Raw genomic sequence first — 20,726 nt, 5'->3', positions numbered from 1 at the left:
CTAGCAGGATTATTAGTTCTCCTTCCCTGTATTTCTAGCCATAGAGCGTCCACGTTTTCATCTCTAACACCTATATCTTATCGTAGTCTCCGCATTAAGTAGGATTTGACATACTCCTCCCCCTTTACAGTACCCACAGTCCCTTCTGAAGAGATTGTAGCCATGTAAGTTCACTGCCCAGTTGCATTTTTTCCATCAAGCCATGTTTCCATTATTTCTACTATAATCAGTTTTCTTCAGACATTTTGCTTACTGATCAGACTTCTTGCATTTGTTGCCATACAATTGATACGGTTGTGGTTATTGTTTATATCATGCTACTTTTGGTCCTATTTGCAGCTGTCAGTTCTAACTGCACTAACCCCACCCCATTTTCATGCCTTAATCCCAAAACTTTGTCTACACTGTTTATTCCCCCAGTCCCTAGCTTAAATACACCAATCTTCTAGCCATCTTCTGTCCCAGCACAGCTGCCCCCTCCCCATTGACATGCAGCAAGTCCCTACAGTAGAGCCTGTAGCCAACAGCAAAGTCAGCCCAGTTCTCCAGGAACCCAAACCCCCTCCTGCTTACACCAACTTTTGAGACACTTCACCTCCCTAATCTCCTTGTGGTACAAGTAACATTTCCGAGACAACTACGATAGACGAACTTTCCATGAGCTTAGATCCTAGATCCCCAAAATCCTTTAAGGGTCCTCCATTGACCTCTAACTGTCCTATTGACTATCCTTTGGTCTTATATTTTGGGCAAGCATTTCCCGTTTTGTCATTTAGTTTTTAGAGAAAAGAAGTATAGTCAGTAGGACAATTACAACACCCCCCCCCCCCTCCCCAAATACCCCAATAAATGACTTCTCAAAAAAAAAAACCAGACAACAGTTTGGTTGGAATAAATTTAATTTCATCTGTCTGTAAACAAGGTGTTTTAATAGTTTATGGCATTTTTTTAAATGCATATTAAATCAGATGAGTTAGACTGTATCCCAGATGTAACAAAAGTGCAGGGAAAGATATGGACAAATTAACAAGAATGTTTACAGTTTTCTCTTTTACATGTTACACAAGACAAAAATGGAAGCAAAATACTAAAATGTCTTTACAGAAGTGCCATTCCAGAGGAAGTAGGACCTTGTGTCAGTTAAAACCCATCTCACGGTTTTGTTTTTTGTCATATGGCACAGAATACATATGAAGCTATCACAAATACAGCCAGGTTCATTCTAAAGAATGCCATCTACTATTCTTTAGTACAAAGAATTCATATTTTTTTTCGTTTTTATTAAACTAGACAGTGAGTAGCGAATTTAACTGACAACCAGGTTATACACGTCAAATACAAGGAAAGTGTACTGAATCGATTCAGCAGAGTTTCCGCAAATTGTTAATTCGCCGTTATGGTTTATCAGCAGCACTATTGCAAACTACCAACCCTTGAAAACTAGGAGGAGAATCAAGCAGCAATGTCATTGTTCTTAGGAAAGTCAGCCAATGAAAAAGAAGCTGGAGCACATCACTACAGCCGGCGGTTCCTTCCTAAAAAAATGGACTAGTCATGGAGAAGGCGGCCATACTGTGGCCTGGACCAACGTCCAGAGCAAGGTCAACTGGAACCATCCGCATCACTGAGGCATTTAGTACTGCAACCCTTGGACCAAGGTAACCGCCCTCGTGAACTAATACTGAATATTGATTCAAGCCACAATACGGCTCCATATGTAGTGACTGGTTTACTTTACAGATACATCAAGCCTTTAAGTGCATGGGAAATATGTAGCTGCAATTGGTCCTATGAACAAAAATATATACCACAACATCGTACGTTATAAGGGTTATAGTCACGATATTCCCTAACCAAAAAAAAAAAAAAAAAAAAAGCTAGCTGATCAAGAGTCCGTGTTAACGTCTCCTTCAAAAATGAAGGATTTCTTATATGTAGTGTTATATATGAAGTTAGGTCAGTAATTGCTTTTCCACTTTTATTTGAAGAATGGATCTAGTTCTTGGAGTGCTTGAAGTATACAGCAGGATCTTTTGACCAGCCAACCTCCACTAATGTGGCAGACAGGAAAGGCAACACTGTCATTTAAGCTAATGTCACAAGATCACAACAGATCTAAAGAGCATGGCCATTTCTAGGGAGGGAAAAGGAGACCAGATCATCATTAGTTAACATAGTTGTGGGCATTGCCTGCTGTGTGAAGTGCTTACAATACAGAAGAAATAAAAGTTATCTACCCCAAGTCTTACAGTTGAAAAAGACTAAACCCTCGGATATCAGCTCATCTATACCAATTTCCATGTTCACTCCATGAAAGCCTTTGTTGTGCTGCAGTGCTGGGTGTGAGATGTCAATATATGGAGTATAGAGTGTTAAAATGACAAATATTTTCTGTCTCAACCACGATGTAGGAATACATGTGAGCAAATGGCTTTTTCTTACAAAAAAAAAAAAGTTTTGGCATATATAGATAGTGTGAAATAAAGAGGGGGTAACAGTTATTGCACCAAAAACATGTCCCTCCGAGCAGAACTGTTGATGCCAAACTGGTAACAGCAGCTCTGGGATCTGCACTCCTAATATAGAAGGGATCAGAAACACCAAATGATACAAGAGTAGTGAGAATATGGACCTAGAATTTAGTGTTCTATGTATTCATTTCCACCTGTGTTTGAGCAAAGGAAGACTAAGCTGAGCTGTGTATGCTCAAACCACTCGAAAGGCAATGGATCCAGTGGTTTTAGAAACATGCTTTGTTTTTTTAGTGTTTGTCTGCACCGCCGTTCCCCCCAGTATATGTACCGTATGTTTACGGCCCATGGCTTGCTGCAGTCCTGCAGATTTAAGACACTAGGCCTCTACTTGTACTAAGCCTAGACTTCTGGCAAGACAACACAAGCATGTGCTAAAGACCTCGATGCTTGGAGCAGAGCAGCACAAGAACGGGAGAATTCCCTGGCTAAACTGGGTTCTAGATACAATGCCTCTTTAGCGAACGGTTTCTAATAGTCAAGTACTTGGTGTTAAAGAGAAAAGACTGAATCTTATTTAGCTGAGGTACAACTTGTGGCAAAGTTTACATTCGGTACTCAAGTTGTCTTGAGCTGGGGACTCATGTCCACAGTTTACTACACAAACCTCAAATACAATGTGTCAGACGCCATGTATACTAAAAAAATTGGATGACTAGTTTGTAGATACACTTAAAGCCACATATTTCACATTATGGGACTACAATTAGATCATTGGGTGGGGGTCATGAGTCTTCATGTCGACAAGAGAATGGGTAAACGTAAGACGGAATTGTAACCACCACCCAGAGCCTGAATGATGGAGACACAGACTGCTGGCAGGAGATGCCACTCAGTGGTACAGCCTTTGGGAAAGGGTGAAAGCAGTTAACAGAACATCCGGCTGGGTTGTCCCATTGTGGATATAATTTGTCATGATAAAACTAAATTGCTTGAAAAGACAAACAAAAGTTAAGAAAAAAAAAAGAAAGCTTTCCCCACTTAAATAGGGATACAAAGGAGACACAGGTTCATCCCCCATCACCCCACTTATTGCTAATAAAGTTTCCAGATGAAAGGATGCTTTGTTCAGACAGGAAAGTTTAGTAGCAATTTTATTTTCCCCCTAGAATATAAGTTGGCCTAACAGCTAGAATCCCATATCTCTCAAGTATTTTGCCATTGCAAATGCCTTTTTATTCAAGCCACCTCCATGGACTCCTTCCTTCCCCATTGCGAAGACCAAGACTGAAAGAAAAGAAAACAAAAAAGTTTGTTAGAAGAGCTTTAACTGTTCATTTCAAAACCATCATACACCAATAACAGGTTGATGCCCCAATAGGCCAATTAATTAAATCACACAAGGTTATGAAGTCAAGCTATTAAGTATTTGCCTGTTAATGGTAGGCTTAAAGTGAATTTACTCTACTGCCTTTAACCAGTCGCATGCCTTTAAAGAAGCACTCTGGAAATTTCTGAGCCAATAATGCCAGCACTACTGTAGAAGTTGCATTGGCTGCACCCCAGCCTAGTTGCAGCCATACATTGTAGACCCTTTCATTATTGGCAGCTATGTCCTGTGATCCCAGTCCAGAGCGTGCTCTCCTGTATAAACTAGGTCAGCCTATCCTATCTACAGGATTAAAGGTTCTGTCACAAAAAAAGAAAAGAAAAAAAAAATTCTATACTTCTCTATTCCTCCCACGTCTATCTGCTTACCAGATCTTCACCTCCCCCATCTTCTCCTGTCTACTGCAGTCCGGAAGAGGGATGGGTCACTTCACCTCCAGCTGCTTGATTTTTTCCCCCCTCCCTGTGAGGTTACGTACATTTGGTTGGCAGTCTTCTGGCTGCCAACCAATATATGCTAGGTCTCAGCTCACAGGCCAGCAGGAGGGCTGCCCATCTTCAGAGATTGCTCATGCGAGCTGTCTCTGAAATAGATTACAATTCCTTCCCAGGCAGTGAAGCTACAGTACAGGGATGTGACCTTCACTGACCCAGCAGGAAGGAATTTGAGGAATGCAGCCTTCAGAACAAACTGGGCCCAGCGTGCGGTGAGGTGACCCCAGGGAACTGCAGAAGCTCAGCTAGGAGAAGATGTGCTATAGAAACTGACAGGGAAGGAATAGCCAAGTATAGTTTTCCTTAAATGACAAAGTCCCCTTTAAAGGGGTTGTCCCGCGACAGCAAGTGGGGTTAAGCACTTCCGTATGGCCATATTAATGCACTTTGTAATATACATTGTGCATTAAATATGAGCCATACAGAAGTTATTCAATTACTTACCTCCGTTCTCGCGCTGTCTCTGTGTCCCCGTCGCCATGGTGCCGACTAATTTCTGCCACAGCATGCCATTTTAGCCGCGCTTGCGCAGTCTTCTCTCTTCCCTCTGTGTACGAGCTTCTCCAGCGTGCCCGTGCGATACAGCTCGTCTGCGCATGTGCAGACGAGCTATCGCTGTACGGGAGCGCGCAGGGGCGGCTATTCAGCTCCCGGCGTCCCTTTAAACAGGGGTGATTCACCCCGAATCAGCAACAGCCAGCCGGGACCATCCAGGAGCAGCTAGCCGGGACAACCGACCAGCAGCCAGCCGGGACGATCAGCAGCCGGGAGCCGGGACGAACGCAATACAGCCGCCTGGGTAAGTGAGTTGTCTGTGGGAGCTGTGGGTGCTGTGGGTGCTGTGGGCGCTGTGGGCGCTGTGGGCGGGGGGGAGGTGTACTTACCGGAGCTTCTGTGTAGTCAGGAGATGGGAGAAACAGCTGTTTGCTGTTTTCTCCGGTAGACAGCACCTCCCCGCTGTGACGCTTTCTGCCGACCAGCCAATCAGGCGGCTGGATCGGCGTTCCATTCATTTAGAAGAACACGCCTCCACCGATGACGTCAGTCACCTGCTCACGTGACCGGCGTCTCGGGAGCGCGCATGAGGCATCCAGGAAGAGCGAGCGGTGCACCGTGGAACGCACCCAGGGACCCAGCAGGCGCCATCTTAGAGGGAGAAGTTTTAAAAGTCATTTTTTCTGCGGACGTGTGAGTACAATGCGGTTTATAACCGCTCACAAGGGCTGCTTAATGTCGGGGGGTGACAGGGGGAATGGGCTAATATGAAATTTTGGCTTTCTGCCTCGGGACAACCCCTTTAAGTCATCTATCAAGTTCTATACAGCAGCTCTAGGGCCTCTCCACCTTTTGTCCTTCTGTAAATCGAACCTATAGAGTACTATTGAAAATGGGTAATGCAGAGACTATCCCTGTGCTCCCGGTCCATTAGACAAGTCCATACAAGCGAGCTGCAGCTATATAAACCTCCCTGGACTCACTTACTGCACATCTTGGCATTGGCTCAGTATATATCCATCACAAGCAGGAGCAGTGTGGAGCAGCATGGCATAAGATGCATTTAGACTCTGCAGTGAGAGTTAGGGGATAGATTCTAGGCAATTCATGTTCCACCAAGGCCACGGTTATTGTGCCTTTGGCTGTCTGATAATGGTGACGATTGTGATGTACAGCAAATGTCCCAAAAAAATAAATCCAACCGGTTTGTAAGCATTTTATGTCGCTCTCAAATTTGCAAGTCACGTGTAACTCAGTTGTAACATCTGCAACTTTTTTCATTCAAGTATATAGCGCCGACATATTCCGCAGAACTTTACAGATAGAGCCATGTATCCGTTTTATACTGTTGTGACTTCTCCTCCCCCCCTCCCTTTTCTCAAATAGTCACAGCAGCAAGTCAAACCGGACGTGTGAGACTTGATGTACTAAGGGGACTTGGGTAGATCAACGAGGGCGTGCTGATAAGTATTGAGCCTTACTTAGAAAGAATGGAGCTAGGAGGCTGCAGATTGCAGGGTGTACTTGAATGTAGACAAATAGACAAGTTAAAAATCACGGGTAGTTTTTGCATTTTTTTTTCCCCCCTGGTCCAAAGTGACCATGGCAGCATCTCCAAAGACGTTCAGGGTGGAAGAGCATAGGACCATAATCAGGTTCCTGTTTCTCCACGGGAAAGGTGCAAGGCAGATCCATGATGAAATGTCACAAACTGTGGGTGACAGCAGCCCTTCATATGTAACAGTTAAATGTTGGGTTGTTGAAAGTCAGAAACCCAGTGGAAGGCCGGTCTCCATCTCCTTGCCTGCAAAGGTGAAAGCCATCCATGACATGATCGTGGAAGACCGCTATATATCTGCCAAAAGTATTGCTTCATATCTGGGGATATAACAAGTGAGAGAGTTGATGCAATTACCCACAACGACTTGGGAATGAGAAAGCTTACAGCCAAGTGGACCCCGAAACTTTTGACGACCGAACAGAAGACGAGACATGTGGCTGTTTGAGCGTTTTGCAAGAAATGGGTCAGATTTCCTGGACAAGCTGGTAACTGGTGATGAGACATGGATCTACTGGTATGATCCAGAAAGGAACAGTAAGAAGTAGAAGCACAGTGGTTCCCCCAGGCCACAGATATTGTGTGCAAAACTCATCCAAAAAAAAAAAAAAAATTGGTTGCTATTTTGCTTCTGTGCTAAGGAGGGAGTTCTGCTCATGCACCTCCTTGTCATTGTAACATGACAATGCCCCGTCACACACTGCAGGAGCTAATATTGCAAAAATGACTTCCTTAGGCTTTCAACTGATGCCCCATTGACCCTATTCGCCCAACCTGGCTCCGTCAGACTACCATCTGTTCCCCAATCCCAAAAACACCTAAAGGGACAACGGTTTGAGTATTTCGGAGGCAACTAATGCTGCAAATGAGTGGTTTGACCAGCAGTCGGAAGATTCTATTTGCAGGGACTTAAAAAGCTGCAGGAGAGACATCACAAGTACATCCTAGGGGAATGAACAAGCTCAATTTTTCTGGGTAAAGCTAAATACTTAATCAGCACCAACGTGAAAATAACTAGAGGCAAGTCTGATCATACTGTAGAGCATTATCTGTCAATGCAGTAAACCATTATAAATCATCAAAGTGGCCGGTAACAGTAGATCTACATGTCATATCTTCTCCATTTCCAGACAGCCCAATTACATCATATTTAGCCCCAGTTTTCTTGTTTTGGTCAAATATTCAAGAAAAAGCATCTTCATAAAAAGTCACAGTACAGTTCAGAAACCCTTTATTGATCCAAGTCCCATTCCCCTGACAGATGTGGCAATAGCAGAGGGGGTTGCCCACATTAGTTATGGCCAAGAGCCAGCTGCCCAGCGAAGCATAAGGATGCACACCATTTTACTGTGGATTTAGCTGCGGTGTTGAGGATTTCATTCATTCATTCCAACACAATGCATTTAATCCACAAGTGAGTTTTTTCGCAACATGCTACAATTTGTTAAAGCATACACTTTCTACAACTGTCATGTTAAGGTACAGACCAGCCTTACAATCAGCAGCTCTCCACTTTACCCAAGTCAACTAAATCTAGCACTACAAATATGATATTTTGCCATGTCCCGTTATAAAAGCATATGTGAGGAGTCCGTAAAAAAAAAACAAAAACAAAAAAAAACCCACACACAACTTTTGGATTTCATTATAGGATGATGTGATAACATTCTCTGGGTCAACACTATAGTGACAATACTTAACATTTTTTAGTTTTTCACACACAAAAAAAAAAATTACATTACCTACATACAATAGGAGCTAAACCATCTGAAATTCTGCCACACACACACACAGGTGTTTGACAATTCATTTACACTGCTATACTTCAGTATAGCAGTGTATTGAACCTCTTCTGAAAGAGCGTATGCATCAGAATAAGGACCCTTATAGACAACTGTCAAAAAGCATATGAGCAGTAGTTAAGCGGTTAAAGAGATTCCTCCGGTGTGCTTTCATAGAGAAATGACATCATTTGAGGTCCTATCCTTTTTGCCCCCAATCTTGCAGGACCCCCTATGTAACTACACTTGTACTTGGGACAATTTTGGCATTCATAGTTTAATTGTTAACGTTGACTGCATTTTCTCTTCAACAAGCCTTCAGAAAAGAGCAGCTGCGGCCCACAAGTATGGCACAGCCATCAGCCACAGAAGGGCCGCACCAAACCTATGTAGTCAAAGACCAGGGATGAAGGATGGGAGGGTCCGTTCTGCCCGGACTGTGAGCCAGGTGCTTCCACCCAGTGCTGAATGCCATCCCTGCCTGCTTTAAAAGCCTGTTGAAGGATCTTTGCTATGATTCAGTGATACGGCTGCTCCCCATCACATGGGCACTGCTGCCAGCTCACAGGACTAATGGAAGAGGAATGCACACACCTCTTGGAAACGTACCATTACAACGCCGGGTGCCAAGCTGCTTAGTAACTTCATTAAAGGGACATTGTATGATTCATCTTGCTTATTTTAGAAGATCTGCAAGAAGATTTCTATTTTGTTGGGAATTAATAGTATTCAGGGACTTTCACAGGCGATTCCCAGGGCCACAGCAGTCAGCAGAAATCACACAGCACAGTGGTTGGTGTTGGTATTGCAGGCACAGCTCCTGTTGAAGTCAATGGGAGCTGCACAAGCAGTAGTAGCCCGGGCGGCTTCCTTTACATTTTGTTGGCTTTGCAACAAAGTAACATGCATCCGTTTGATATCACAACAACCAGATGAAGACAAGGGCTCACCTCTGACAGCTCTGCCTACAGCAATGTTGTATGTTGGTTCTCCACCTTGACTTTTTGTCCTGATGTCCATTGTGTAATCATTTTCAACATAGAGGCTGTCTCTGATCACCGAGCATTTCTTTCCTCCGACAGTTAGACCATTAGTGAAGAATCCTTCTCTGTCCTTTCCTATCAGAACATCTATTTCTGAAGGCTGGAGTAGGGAAGAGAACAAAAGTATAGAAAGTTATAAGTGTTGTGACAGAGCAATAGGTTTACAGTTTAGCCACAATGTACAATGTTTTGCCACGGAGGATCCCCCAAAAATCCTGTGTTTACATATTTTTGCATGCAAAGACACTGTAGGCTCCGAGTAGAATTATCTCTCTTCAGTCTCACCAAACTGAATCTGACCAGGACTGCAATAAAGTCCCCTCTTTATCTAGCAAAGTAATTACAGCCCATAAAGTTCAATCCAGGGTAAGAAATCCGATTGCCTGATCTACGACTGTGTGGTCTCATGACTGCAGTTCTGATCCATATAACATATTACATAACTTTTTGGCTCCTTAGCATCCCGGAGATTCAAATAAAAATCTGATCAGCCACATCGGTCACAATACATTGGCCAAGTACTTTAAGACAGGATCAGATTAGGTTGTCCAGTTATTTAGCTTTGGGCTCCAAATGTTACTTTTTATAGCTAGTTTGCAGTTTTTTCCCTCCCTGTCTCCATTTATTGCTTTGTGCCAATTCTAGGGTGATTTATTGGAATAAACGACCAACTGTCAAAAAGCACTATGAGTAGGTGTGCCCATGACAGCGTTAAAGATATACATTTAGGAGAAAGGGATCAAGTATGTTCAGGATACAAAGTAACAAGAGGTTAACCAAGAGATGGGGCTGTACGATCTGAAGTTACTAAGAGCAAGACACCCCTTTATCTGAATTTAATAAAGGCAGAACCACTTTATATATTGCCATGTCCATAAGAGTTTCATTTAATGCATTTGGTCACCCCCATCTCCAAGAACAAAAATAAAGATCAGTTAGGCTGGATTCACACAGGGCGGATTTGCCGCAGCAGATCCGCCCGCGGCCGCTAATCTCGGGATTAGCCAGCCATGTGGATGAGATTTCTCAAAAATCTCGTCCACACTGGACGGCTAATCCGCTGCGGTAAATCCGGTTGAAACCGCGGCTGCGGTTTCAAAAGATGCAGCATGTCTATTTACTTTTTTTTTATTTACATCACAGCCACGCTCTTCTCTATGGGAGCGCCGGCCGCAACGGGAAAGCATGCGGCCGAGCTGCTTCAAAGCCGCCGCGGCTTACAACTGCGGCGGTTCTCCCGGCAGAAATCTCGCGGTTTTTGCTGCGGCCAAACCACGAGATTTCCGACGGGAATCCGCCCTGTGTGAACCCAGCCTTAGGCCTCCTTCCCATGAACGGATTTCCGCCGCGTAATTCGTGGCGAAAATCCGCTGCGTTGCCCCCTGCTATTAGGTTCTATTAAACCTAATAGCTCAGGGCACACAGTGCGGAATTCCGCACCGTGAAATCTCCCGTCCTCACCTGCAGCATGCTCTATTTGCAGTCAATGCAGCCATGCAGTCAATGGAAGCCGTCCGTTCACGCTATCTCCCGCTGTAACACAGCGGAAGATAGCGTGAAAACGCTTTCCCGCCTACCGCCGTCGCACCATGTGACGCGGCGGTGGGCGGGGAAGCGTCATGCGGGAGTGAAGACGCCAGATACGCTGGTAAGTATGGGGTCTCTGGGGGGGGGGGGGGGGGGGGGGCGCCGTGACGGGCTTCGCCGCGGAATATTCCGCGGCGGAGCCTGTCACGCTCGTGTGCAGCCAGCCTTATGGTACCAGGTCATCCAGCAAGAGAACAAGCCCTCACAAAGTCCCATCAGCAGGAAGAAAAGCTATGACACTTACAAAATAGCAACAGTTTTGTATATTTTTACATTCTGAGTAGTGCAACAGAAAAAAAAAAAAAAAAAAAGTGTCAGTACTTGATATGGTACATCAAAACTGTACTAAAAACAAGTTACACACACCCATCAACAGCTATGTAAAATGTAAAAATTAGTGATGTTTTGACAGTAGGGATGAGAAACCCAAACTTTTTAAAAAAGGCCACATCCTTAAGGGGTAAGGTGTCCCCAAGTTCAGATGACTTCAAAATAAACTGCCATTTGTGTACACGAGGAAACATGTTGGTGTGCAGTAGGACATAAGTCATAACAAGCTAAGCACAAGTTTAAAAAGTTAACATCCAACATTGGGGGGGGGGGGGGGGAATGCATTGCTATAGATCAAGAAAAAAGCCCACAAGAGGCAAAGCCAATTCTAATCCCATTGCACAAAAGGGGTGTGCAACACTAAACTATGAGGAGGGGTGGATCGAGCAACATGAAAGTGAATGTTAACAAGTGCCAATTGATTTGCCATCTTGTTGCTTATTACACATGGTTTATCTGCCCATGTATTTTTTTTGGGGGGGGGGCCTCCCCAGAGACTCACTGATCCTGTGCAGTATGCATGTCCCCTATCCTTGCTGCTCCCCCTGCAATGAGGAGACTGAATGGAGCACTGGTTGCACCGCTTTCCACGGAACCGCAGGGATGAAACAGCAAGTGCTGGGGTATTTTAGTCAGCCCCACTGAAATAAAAGGAACTCTGGCTGCACATACATAGCCGAAACAGCAAGACCCCCACCGGACAGTAACTTATCCCCCATCCTTTGTATAGCTGACAACTTGTAATTGTGGCACACCACCTTTAACACAGGCTTTTCCTGGAGACCCACCTACCACTGAAGGGATGTAATGCCACATGCTATGCAGTAAGCAGTCTGGTCTGACCTTTTAAGAACTGCACATATCATTGGGTCATACCAAGTTGATTGGGAAGGGGAGGGGTATATGATGCAGAGATCAACCCTCCACCCCATCACTAGATAAAACAGAAGGGCCCATCCAGGCTGCATCTCTGCTTACCAGCTCAAGGCACAGTGAGTGGAAAGTCTAAGGCCTCATGTCCACAGCATAAATTAACTCACAAAATCTGTGTGCCCGAGGGAATCATTGGGCGCCCGCAGGTAATTAAATGCCTGCGGATGTCATTTTCCTCCGGTGTGCGGATTGCACGCTTGGGAAGACAGCTGCAGCATGCTCCTCACGGCCGGATCTTCTTTTTCAGCCGGCGGATGAACTCGTCACGCCGGCGGCACGTCGCCGACGTGCCGCGCGCATGCGCCGGGCACATCCACCGAGCCGAAGCAAGAAAGATCCGGCCGTGAGGAAGAGAAGACCTTCCCCGCCCGCTCCGGATGAGTAAATTCTTTTAAATTCCTATTTTAGGTCTCCCGCGGATCCGGACGGCTTCCATAGGCTTCAATAGAAGCCCGCGGGAGCCGTCCCCGTGGGAGACCCGCACGAAAATGGAGCATGGTCCAGATTTTTTCATGCTCCATTTTTTTTTAAAATCACTTTTATTGACCATCCGCCAGTATTTATCTACCCTGCGGGTGGTCAATGCATCCCTATGGGGTGCGGATCCGCGGGCAGGAGAAGAGTTAAAGGGGTTGTCCCGCGCCGAAACGGTTTTTTTTTTTTTTTTCAACCCCCCCCCCCCCCCCCCCGTTCGGCGCGAGACAACCCCTTCAAATTTAGCTAGAAATTTAGCTAAATCTGGTTACCAAGGTGTCAGAAGACAAACCCCTGCCCGCTCCAGGGACACACCTGCCCACCATTTTCCTGTGGCTAAGTGAATGCCATCCTGTAATGTATGTAAAGTAAGGACACATTTGTACATAGAAAGGCCGGCTGCACATGGGAGCCCGCAGCAGAATCCAGCCCCGAGTCCGCAGCGCTGCATGCCCGCTTACTTTTGATTTCCTGTCCTGCGGATGGTCGCAGCGAGCCGTCAGACATGCGTAGTAGATTTTGCTCTTCAAATTCTCCCCACACCCCATTGCTAGGCGATAATGTGGAATCCGTAAGTCAGATGGCTTCAACAGAGTTCAATGGAAGCCGTCTACACGGAATCTGCCTAGAAATAGAACATGTGACTTTTCCTCTGTTCACGGAAACCAACTGCGGTGCAGGAAGAAGAAGTTCTCCATAGCATGCTATGGAAGGTATGGGCTGTGGCACCCGGAGGCGGATGCCAGCCCCCCCAGATTCCACAATGCAAATCCCGTGTGCAGCCGGCCAAACCGTTCTGCTGCTCTGGAAATAAAACCTGCACATCTTGATGGGAAGAACATCTACACGTCATTTGTGTCTACATGCTTGTAACAAGTTTCTCACGTTATAACCTTCAGTTAAAACACAAAGCTTCTGCCCAGATGGCTCCATGTACCAATGCCATATGTCCTCCTGGAGTGTGGTGGGCCACCATGGAGAGGGTCCTCGCAGTATGGTCATTTCCTACAGTCTGAACACTGAACTGTTGGACACCAATTTAACTTGATTAAATCCCAAGTGTGTCAGTGCAATAACTGGAAAGGTGACCCACTGCAGAATATCTTAGGCCACAAAGCTTAGTACTGGGCTCTTCCTTCTAGGTCCCCCTCACACAGGTACTATTACTACTGCACTTCATGCTGTCTTAAATGAGGGCAGCATGGAGTAATGACTGACATGCTGATTTGAGCATTCCAATTGTCTTCTAGCTCAGAGCCACATCATGTGATGCTGCCAGTCCTGCCCATCCACCCCGATTTCACATCTGCGATGGGGGTTTTGATTTCCTACTCTATTCAGGGAATCCCCTGACTGAACAACTCAATCTTATAACTGAATTAAACAGCACCAAACGGACCCCCATTGACTATTATGGGGGTCTGTTCAGATTCCGCTCAGCTGCCTGGCATTTTACTGCATGCAGCACTATTCCTTCCGTTATTTTGTGCTGGATCTGCGACAGAATCTGATTGGAGGGTCCTACTCAGATGTGAAGACCCCCTGATCTGGACTCTTCTTGCTGGAAGCCCTTTATACACCACTGCACATAGACCACTGAAACCAGCAGGACACCACTTTATGCCATCCTCACTGCGGGCAGCAGAAAGTACCAGGGTCAGCATATACAGTAGTGCTTTACATTGGAGGCATCAGTGTAGCAAGCCTGGATTCTACACCAAGGATAGATCTGGGTTGCAGTTGACATCCGTGTGTAAATGACCAACATAGGGAGTAAAGGCCAAGCTTTTTGAACTCCAGATAGCTAGATAGATGGCAGGCACACACACACTTCAAGATAGCTACACGTCAATCAGGAAATTAATCAAACTGGTAGTAAAATGCCCAGTGAAAGACAATACTGCATGTATCAGGGTCAAAGGTCAGTCATTAGCCGGGTGGTGCAGACAACTAGAGTGCCCCTACGCTGTCTTCTAAGCTCACTAGATAAACATGTACAAGTTATTCTGGAGAAGGCATGGAAAATTCATAAACTGTAAAGCATCACAGTGACAAAGAACAGGACAGGAATCCTAAACATGAGTCAACGCGAAGCCTTTATTTGGCAGGGGAGCGATGCTCTGCAGAGTTCATTCGATCTCTGACTCTTTAATCATAAGCAGGCAGCCGACTGATCTGGAGATTGCAGTCTGGCTTTTGTCTCAGGCTTATTTCAGATGTTTTCCCCCCATATAGTCTTTGCAGGACGATTTCCATAGTATTGCAGAACTTCGGAAACCAATTTTGATCACCCCCCCCCCCCCCCCCCCAAAAAAAAACCCACAACCCATCAGTTCTTGATGCAGATTCTGCAGCACCACACACAGGGTACAGGTACAGAGCAGACCTTGGATTTCTACAGAGGCAGAATCCGGTGAGGATTCCAACTTTATTCTGCCCTGTGCACATACCCCAAAGCCTAGTATTCCGACACTTGTTCTATAGAATAAACTGTTCATCACAGGCAGTAGATCGCAGGAAAAATAATATTTACTGTATGTTTCGCAGACACTTTTTTCCCCCCTCCAAATCAGGGGGGAAAAGTAGCTACGTCCAATAGAACAAATGTGCCAAAATTTGTCATGATTGCGAGTTTAACCCTTTCCAGTCCAATGTTGGGCCTGCCCCGACGTCATAATTTCCCTCCACAGCTCCGATGTCGGGGCAGGCCCGACACTGCAGGAGTGGATCTGCACCCGATTGTCAGACACATCGGGTGCAGATACACTCCTGCACTGGTCCTCATCGAGGACCCCCGAGGAGAAGGCAGAAAGGGTTTTTAACCCTTTCTGCCTGCTCCTTTACACATTACATAGCGCTCAATTACCGCTATGCAATGCATAGAGATTCCGGCCGGCGATCATGTGACCGCCGGTGTTACCTGACCCCTGGCGGTCACATGAACGCCGAGACGGGAGCCTGCACCGTGGGGGGGGCCTGCTTACCTGACCGGTGTCTTCCGCATTCTCCCTTCTGTCTCCAGGCTCGGCGATCATGTGACTGCTGGATGCCACCTGACCCCAGCGGTCACATGATCGCCGAGCCAGGAGGCAGAAGGAGAATGCGGAAGACGCCGGACAGGTAAGCAGGTCCCTCCCTGCACCCTCCTGAACTGTCAGTTCAGGAGGGTGCAGGAAAATGTATTTTTTCTCACCCATTCTCCCCAGCTCCAATTTGGAGCTGGGGAGAATGGGTGAGAAAAAAAATAAATGGATTGGAAAGGGTTAACGCACAACCGCGGTTTAGTTAGCACACACAAAAAATGTGTGATCAGTTAGACCGCCTGTTCACAGGCATAGTGATATCCCACAGCAGATCTCTGCCGCGGGAGCTGCCACCGGGGAGCAGGAGACAGGTGACAGTTCTCCACACTGAGCCCATCTGACAGATAGGCTCTCCGCAGAGAATCACGGCAAATCGCAGCATGCTGCAATTTTAATACCGCTAGCGGAGAATTGCTATGATTCTCCACTCATGGATGTCGCGGCTGTGCTTTCCATAGCAACACTATGGAAAGTGTCAGACAGCATGATTGGCCAGCGATTTATTGCCGGCGGAATCATGCCCATGGACATGCAGACTTAGCAGTTTTGTCTCCTTCCCATTGCCACCCATACGTACTGCTGATCGGTGGTCAACACCGGTGGGAACTGCTGCTGCTTCCCTGCCTCCACCAAATGGCTTCTTCCCTTGCTCTTGCCGTACACAAGCACCACTGACACAAAGACGCTTTTTTCAGACCTCTGCTGCGTCATCGCCCTGCACTGCCCTGGGCAAGTTTAACACATATTTAAGCATTTTATCCCCCTCTAAACCGGGGGTGCGTCGTATTGTCCAGTGAGTCTTCTAGAACAAATAAATATGGTATGGGTGGGTATGTATATCTATCACCGTATCCATCATTCACAATAGGTAATCACAGCTCACCTCCTCCCCTCCCCCTGCAAAGGTTATAGAAGATTCCTAGAATAGTCTCCCATAGAAGTCAATGGACCACTTCCAGTCCACTGTGTGAATGACCCACAAGGCTACTGTAGAATATCTGAAGGCTGTAACTGCAGCTCAGGCAAGATGGCTGCCTCCATAGGCATGCACAATGTAAAAATATCTACAAATAAGACTGAACGTTACCATTCTTTATATAATCTATAAATCACACCCCTTTAAATAAGTTACAATTCCTAGACTTTGGCTATCGCTATAAGTTAGTGCAATTTGGTTCCTCAAATTACAGCATCTTCGCTTGGCCAATCATAATCTAAAAAAAATAAAAAATGACTCAACTTGCAATGAAGCAGCCAGTCAGCATACATCTGTGATTGGCTACAGCCAACTAGTCACCACATTGGGCCAAGTAGAGAGCTGCATTAAAGAAGACGTCCAGTTATAAACTGATTGGTGAGGGTCTGTCACCCAGGACCTCCACTGATCAGCTAAACTCTGGGCTGGTGCCCATGCATTGAGCTCATTTCTGTAATTAGCAGACAGCACTGTGCTCACTGCAGTGGCCAGGTTTGGTATTACAGGTACACTTACATTAGAGTGAACGGGAACTTTGTCCAGAACACCAAGCTCGACCACTGCAGAAAGGAGTGGTGCCGTCTGCCTCCTATAGAAATCAGGTCATTGCACGAGAGTACTGGCCCATAGAATGGCTGATCATTGAGGGTCCTGGGCAAGCTTACTGATGGCCCATCCTCAGTGAAGAATATGGATAACTTACAAGTGGATAAGCACTTTAAGTGTAGTTACTTCTTGACTATAGAAGCTTTGTAACATTCAGTACAATGCTGCATTGTATTTTGTACCTGTGCCAGGATGAGCTGCCCCTTTGGACACCAGATGGGGGCAGCAGCATGTAGTATTTCTGGTACACTACTTTCAGGGTCCTGTACAGAACAATTTACACCTCCTGCTGCATTTTCTGACCATGTAAGGACTTGCTTCTTTGTATTAGTCACCCTATTCTACTTTAGGTCTTATTTTAGGACTTTGAACCAATTACCGGTTTTATATGGCCTTAATGTGTGACCCTACAACAATTATGCTGGAACTAATTTATATTGTAACTCCATTGACTAATGTATAATTTTTTTGGTGGAAGTTCTTTAAAGGTATTCCAGAGAGACATCTAATCTCCAGTTTTCACCCATTAATTAGATAATTGAAAACCGATTGATTAGTAGAGGTTCAACCACGGGGACCCCCAATTCTGGCAACAGAGGGTCCCAATTGCTTTAGTTCACAATGCTGCACTGACTGGTACAAATTGAGTGCTGGCTGTGCCTGTGCCCCTCCACATCAATGGGGCTGGCAGAAATTGCTATAGCGCTCCATTTCCATCAGCCCTATTGAACTGAATGGAGCAGCACACGTGCAGACAATGCAGCAATCTCTCAAGCGAGGCGGATGGGACCCCTGTACTTGAGATTGGTGGGGGTCCCAGCAGTTGGACCACCGCTGATCAGTTTTCACCTGGCCAGGGAATGCGTGAAGAAAGAAAGTCTCCAGGACACCCTTAAAGCAGTTTCAGAGCAGGGTGACAGTTCACTAATGACTTGCTTCTAGAGTTCTGAAGAGGTCCTGAAGTGTTTACCGTGGCTCCGAGGCCAGAAGGCACAACTGGATGCTGCACGGAATCGGTCTATCATCCAGATCAAGCCTAGAAGTTCATAATGCTGGAACAACTTGATGGAGGCCATCTTTCTCAGAGGCTGCATGCTTAAATCAAAAGCTAGCCCTCCTGCACACGGGCGTATTTGCATTGCGGAGTCCGTGGTGGCCGTCCGTCTCCGGACTCCGCAGCAAATACAGCCCATAGCATTTAATGGCAGATTAAATGCAGAATAAAAGCGGGACATGCTGCAATTTTGTGCGGGTTACACACAGCTGGCTTACAATGAAGTCAATGGAAGCCTTCTAACCCACGGCACCCCCGCAGTGAGCACTCTGGAAGTATACGCAGCATGTGCAGAAGCCGCCGGACAGGTACGTAGGGATCACCGGGAATCCCACATGTGGGGTCTGTCCTGCCCGTGTGCAGGAGGCCATAAAGTGTTAACAAGTGTAGCAGTTTCAGTTGGCTTTCAGTATAATCCTTTGTGCATGATGAGCAACACTGGAACCTGACCCTGGCGGACCTTGTAATAGCGCAGCTTCGGCCAAGTCACATTGAAAGTGGTGCAGATTTTGCCAAGTATATTTTCGCATATCTGTAACAGGTTTTAACCCCTTAGTGACGGCCCTATCGTAAAACTACGTCCTGCTGTTGCAGGACGTGTATGGAGGGAGGTAGCGGCGCCATCTCCCTCCATACAGTGCGGGCATCAGCTGTTTATTACAGCTGACACCCGCGGGCAATAGCTGCGCTCGGCTGTTCGCGGCTATTAACCCTTTAAATGCCCCGAACGCTGTTCGGGGGTCCCACACGGCCCTCCCGCGGTGAGATCGGGGGAGCCGTGCAGGTGTCATGGCAGCCGGGGGCCTAATGAATGGCCCCATGGCTGCCTATCAAGTCATCCACACAGGGTGGCTTGAAAGACTGCCTGTAAAAAAGCAGTATGACGTAATGCTATAGCATTACGTCATACTGCAGGAGCGATCAAAGCATTGCATGTTAAAGTCCCCCAGGGGGACTTCAAAGTAATGTAAAAACCAATCAATAAAGTTTTCTTAAATGTTAAAAAAAAGTTATAAAAGTTTAAATCACCCCCCTTTTGCCATATCCATTATTAAAAAAAATCAAAATCATAATAAAAATATGTATTTCATATCGCCACGTCCGTAAAAGTGCGATCAAAGTAGTGCATAATTTTTCCCGCACGGTGAACGTCGTCTGAAAAAAAAAAAAAAAAAAAAAAAAAAAAAAAAAAAAAAAGAACGCCAGAAATACACTTTTAGTTACCCTGTCTCCCAGAAAAAACGCAATAAAAAGCGATCAAAAAGTCATATGTATTCCAAATTGATACTAACGGAAACTTCAGGACATCCCACAAAAAATGAGCCCTTGCTCAACTACGTCGCAAAAAAAAAAAAAAAAAAGGTATTGCGAACAAAATGACCGCAGAAAATTGAAAAAATTTAAATATCTTAAAAAAAAAATAAGTACTACAGCAAAAAAATACAATACAAGTACTACAGCAAAAAAATAAAATACAAGTACTACAGCAAAAACAAAAAAAAAAAACTATACAAGTTTGGTATCGTAGCAATCATAATGACCCATAGAATAAAAATATCAGGTCGTTTTTGTTGCAATTTGTGTGCTGTAGAAACAGGACGCACCGAAAGATGGTGGAATGTCGTTTTTTTTCCATTTCTCTCCGCTAAGAATTTTTAAAAAGTTTTTCAGTAAGTTATATGGTACAATAAATAGTTGCATTGAAAAATACAACTCGTCCCGCAAAGAACAAGCCCTCACAGTGACGTCGATGGATAAATAAAGGAGCTGCAATTTTTTAAAAGGGAGTAGGAAAAAACAAAAATGGAAAAAAGCAAAAAAGCTCCGTTACTAAGGGGTTAATCTTTGTATTTCAAGGCCTGAAGTCTGTAGTATCACTAGACGTGCTACAGACTTGGGCGGTTCACACAAGCGTCTGTTAAAACGCCGTGCTTAACGCACCCCAAAAGGTCTAAAAAAAATAGCCGTATGACAAAAAAAAAATAAATATCAATTTTGGCAGGAAATAAAACCATCACATGGGTTGAGAAAAAAAAATAAAAAAGTGGTGTTTGGCTTTTTGAGACTGAAACATGCTGGTCTTTAAGGGGCTAAACCTCTGGCCCACTTGGCTCAGAATGTGCAATGGGCTATCCCATCAGTGATTGGCAGCTGTGTATGACCCTACATACTGTTAGGACCGCCCATTGGACTCTTCAGCTCAGATGTGCCGATGCTTAGTTGAAGATAATTCTATAGTTCTATGGTGGAGCTTCAGTATACTAACCTGTTGATTTCAGTTAGTTTTCGTTAAAGGAATTTCTTCTTTTGTTTTTTTAAAACTTTCCATTTACCATATTTTTCACTCTATAAGGCTGGGTTCACACAGGGCGGATTCCCGACGGAAATCTCGCAGTAAAAAAAAAAACGCGAGATTTTCGCCGGGAGAACAGCTGCTTAAAAACCCGCGGT

General features: G+C 45.4%; 1 protein-coding gene across 1 annotated transcript in view; it reads right to left on the bottom strand.

The window, feature by feature from the left end:
* Positions 1-881: 881 nt before the first annotated feature.
* PFN2 (profilin 2) overlaps positions 882-20,726 on the bottom strand; it is a 35,632-nt gene continuing 15,787 nt past the window's right edge. The window contains exons 2-3 of the mRNA XM_066599649.1: positions 9,140-9,332; positions 882-3,758 (exon numbers count right to left, since the gene is read on the bottom strand). Coding sequence (XP_066455746.1) covers positions 3,661-3,758; positions 9,140-9,332 — 291 coding nt within the window. The 3' untranslated portion in view covers positions 882-3,660. The remainder of the gene's footprint in view (positions 3,759-9,139; positions 9,333-20,726) is intronic.

This window comes from Eleutherodactylus coqui, chromosome 1, assembly GCF_035609145.1.
Source record: "Eleutherodactylus coqui strain aEleCoq1 chromosome 1, aEleCoq1.hap1, whole genome shotgun sequence".
Taxonomy (NCBI): Eukaryota; Metazoa; Chordata; class Amphibia; order Anura; family Eleutherodactylidae; genus Eleutherodactylus; species Eleutherodactylus coqui.
Note: the sequence above shows the minus strand (reverse complement) of the source record. Positions and strands in the feature narration are given on the sequence as shown.